Raw genomic sequence first — 3,908 nt, forward strand, 5'->3', positions numbered from 1 at the left:
AGCAAATTGTTTTTACCAAATGGTGAAACAGTCATTTCGATGTTAACGAGTTAGTGTTTTCTATACTAACCAGTTCCAAAAGAAGAAAAGTGTCAACTCAAACCACTAGGAAAATAATATCATAATTTGAACTTTAATTTCACACCATGCATGGTTGGTTTCAGATTACTTTAACATTATGATGGAAAGACCTGAACAGATTCTGATTCGAGTGTTGCTTTGAATTATTTCACCTACAATTTAAATAGTGGTTCCTATACCATAAAACAAAGATCTCACAAAAATAAAATGTGTCTCATTTGGAACAGGCTTTGTCACTGAATACATCAATGTCAGGGCAAAAACATTTCACAACAATCGTGACCAAGTTTGGAAAACCATTTAGTTTTAAACATTCTTGTGAAACTTTAAAGAGCAAGAAAGGCATGACTTTGAATTACTAAACAGCAAAATTCTAACACTTTTAAGGCCACAAACCAGTATTCAAGGCTTTTCAAAACCAAAGGTGAAATCTAAGGCTTTTTTAGGCCATACTGTAAATTCAAATTTAAGTCCTGTGCTTACCCTGCCGTGTGTTTGATCGGACCTGTCTGAGAAGTATGGCACACCTACCTGAGGTGATGAGCAGGATGAGTCGGAGTGGTTGCTGTGGGGACGCGAGTTACGGGAGAAGTGGTCAATCAGAATATGCATGCCCTCCATCAGGAAATTCTTGTGGGCCACAGCTGCAGGCTCCCAATTCTTAGCAAATTCAGTATTGTCTACTGAAGATCCCTCAGCCATGTCATCAAAGTACTCCATTCTATAACAATAAGATTTTGCAATTACAATACTTATCATGCACAATTTTATAAATTATATGACAGTAAAAGTATAAACTTTATCCAATTTTCAACCTAAACTTTTCAGATTTGCTTTTGCCTTTCTATCATGAATATCCCCAACCCACCTCAGTCCCTATTTTCAGCAAAGCTGGGCGGTTTTCCTTACTTTTTTTACATCCTGATTGCCGGCTCCACTAATGTTGGAGAGACGTAATTTATCCTAGTTTTTACACCTGTACCTGTTTCAGCATAATTGATGATTATAAATATACTAAATACTCCAGCACAGCCACCCAAATCAGCATGGCCCTACCTTTTTTTCTAGAATCCCAAAGAGGACCCTATTTCAGAACTCATGAGGTTGTATAATAGTGTTCTATTTTTCAACTTAGCCTTTTTGTCAGCTTGTCACTTTGTGGTTGGCCTTACCTTTTGATCCTGATTTCCATTGCCACCTCTGTGTCAGCACTGCTGAGGATGTATAATTATAACTGAATCTTCCAGCACAAACCCTATGTCAGCATGGGTCCTGATTCATAGTGCCACCCCTGTTTCAGCACTGCTGAAGATGTATAATTATAACTAAATCTTCCAGCACAAACCCTATGTCACATGCCTTACCTTTTGATCCTGATTTCTAGTGCCACCCCTGTTTCAGCACTGTTGGGGAGGTGCTCAAGTCGTATCACAGTGTCCACCAAAGTAACTTTCACCCTACAAAGCACTGAAAACAAGGGAGATATAAATGTTTAGAATATAGCTCCTTACAGTTCTTAGTAAATATACCAATTATCAGATATTATGGGAGAAGAAATAAGAACCATCTACCTATAAGGGCCATTGAGAAATTGGAACAAATAAAAAATATCCACTTGTCTGCAAATAACTTTAAATGTAATTAGAAACACAAGGAAACTTGTTTTTATCAGTTCACTTTTTCACCAGGAAATATTACCTGAATCGATAGTCTGAGCAAACTTCTGTACTCCTTCAAACTGCTGACCCCCATCATCTCCGAGGCTGCCTTCACGACCTCTGAACGGTTTGGCTCGGTCCTCCTTCAGACACTCCTCTGCTATCTGTAGACTGGTGGTCATGCTACTGTTCATACTGCAAAACATGGTCTCCAGGCCTTGGGCTGCAAATTTAAACATTTGATTTGTAGATCATGTTCATCTCTGGACCTGACCTAATCCAGAGTCAATGTTTTTGGTGTACATGTGCTATAAAGTGTCCAGGCGTAATCTTACAGGGTCATTTTTCAGCAAATAATGTCCGCGATTTACATCAAATCCTTTATACATATGTATGTTTGAAACTGAGCAGGTTGATATTTCCTTCCTTAATAAAAACACCCGGAGGTGTCATATGCAAATATAACACACTAGAATTACTGTACATAGACACCAAATACAGACAGCTTTCAGATTGTCACTGGTCAGTGAACACACACAAGTTGTATTGATGACAAATTTTGAATACTTCCTCCTTATCCATAGTTGATAAACATAATTAAACCTAAGGCTAAGGAAGCAGAATTTATAAGCCTACTAAGACCCTGTTTAAACAGTACTGTTTGAGTCATGATTGATAACAATTTTACTCCATCTATACCTTAAGGTAAGGAGTATCTGTAGAAGATATATTTGTGCATACAAGTTCAAATTCTAAGCTATTTCTCCTCGCTGTTTTCCTTTGTCTGTAGTGGAGCTATATGTTCCTTTGGTCTGACTTGTCTACCACCATGAGCCTGCCTCTATTACCTGTACTACTATACTGATAGTGAGCCATTAGGTAACTTGTACTGACCATTGCTGCTCCTCTGTTTTGGCTGTAGGGTCAGTTCCAGCCCCCGGATCTCCATCTCTGTACTGCTCTGTATGAGAGCTGTCCATGGTATAGATACAGCTATTTCATCTATAAAACCATCCACAATCTCAACTGGTAGATTACTGTTGTCCAAAACCTCATTTATGGCCTGTTTTGAATCAAAATAAAAACATTTGAAATTTCACATGTTTTCCATTTTAACTAGCTTGTATGATAAACAAAAAGGAACCGCATAGCCTGTGGTCTGTTTCCTATATTATCTTTATTAATTTTTGTTGTAAATATAACTTAACGCATGGACATTGATGTCAAATATTACATTTCAGAAAAGGACAAGGAGTAAATAATACAGTATATGTCTTCTCCTGTCATGTTCAATGCCCATGACCAGCTGTTTAAAAGTTGTATATGCTCCGGATAAGTAAATAAATGTTCCTAAACATTTTCTTCAGGTTGTTAAGAATATAGTAGAAAGGTTATGCATTTCACTTACTGCTTGTGATACTTAACCTTTCCACTATCAACTGTAAAGTAAATACATGGTTCGGCCTTCGGCACCTTTCCAGCCCTTGTGCAGTTTTGGGGAAAGAATATAGACCTTTTGTATCTCCTGTGTAATTAGTTAGTAGTTACATACAACAGACAACAGAAAAGCTATGGGGTCACCTACTTGACCATGTGTTTTTTCCCCCCCAGGTATTCTGGTTTTCTGTCAAAAAAAGATACCCTCCAAACCAACAAGAGCGATCAAGTTGATATCATTTGTTTCATAATTATTCGAAAATAAATAAATATTTTTTTACAGACAACTAACATGGGCCCCCCTGAGATGTAAAATTAACTGATCTTTTTGCAGTGTCCATGAGTACTAGCTATAGACTATAAACCAAAATCGTCCATGGCACCAAATACAACATCTGGGATATTTGTGCACATGTCTTTTCCATTTCAACCGATTTTTTTAAATATTATTTGCACCACTTTCCCTCCTGGTACACCCAATTATAGGTTTGTAGATATCTAGAGCCATGCACACAGCAGAAAAGGATCATATATATTTGATAGGCTATAATCTGCCCATTTTCTACTATGTGCACTGGCTCAATGTATGTATGACCTTATTGTATATAGGTCATTTAAATATAAGACTACAAAATACATTAACCATAAAATACCCTAACTATGAATTTTGATAAAGTATATAAGAACTTTCAAATTTTCTAAATATTTCCTGTTAAATTTATATATATGATC

At 36.9% G+C, this 3,908-nt stretch overlaps 1 protein-coding gene across 1 annotated transcript; it reads right to left on the reverse strand.

Moving 5' to 3' along the window:
- Positions 1–612: 612 nt before the first annotated feature.
- On the reverse strand, positions 613–2,802 carry LOC110444615 (autophagy-related protein 2 homolog B-like; the record flags this gene model as incomplete). The annotated part of the gene is made up of 4 exons (XM_021488980.1): positions 613–802; positions 1,446–1,548; positions 1,780–1,962; positions 2,634–2,802. Coding segments are annotated over 4 exons (645 nt in total), but the record flags the coding sequence as incomplete, so codon positions are not given.
- Between the last annotated feature and the right edge of the window lie 1,106 nt (positions 2,803–3,908).

This window comes from Mizuhopecten yessoensis, unplaced genomic scaffold, assembly GCF_002113885.1.
Source record: "Mizuhopecten yessoensis strain PY_sf001 unplaced genomic scaffold, ASM211388v2 hete_36152130, whole genome shotgun sequence".
Taxonomy (NCBI): Eukaryota; Metazoa; Mollusca; class Bivalvia; order Pectinida; family Pectinidae; genus Mizuhopecten; species Mizuhopecten yessoensis.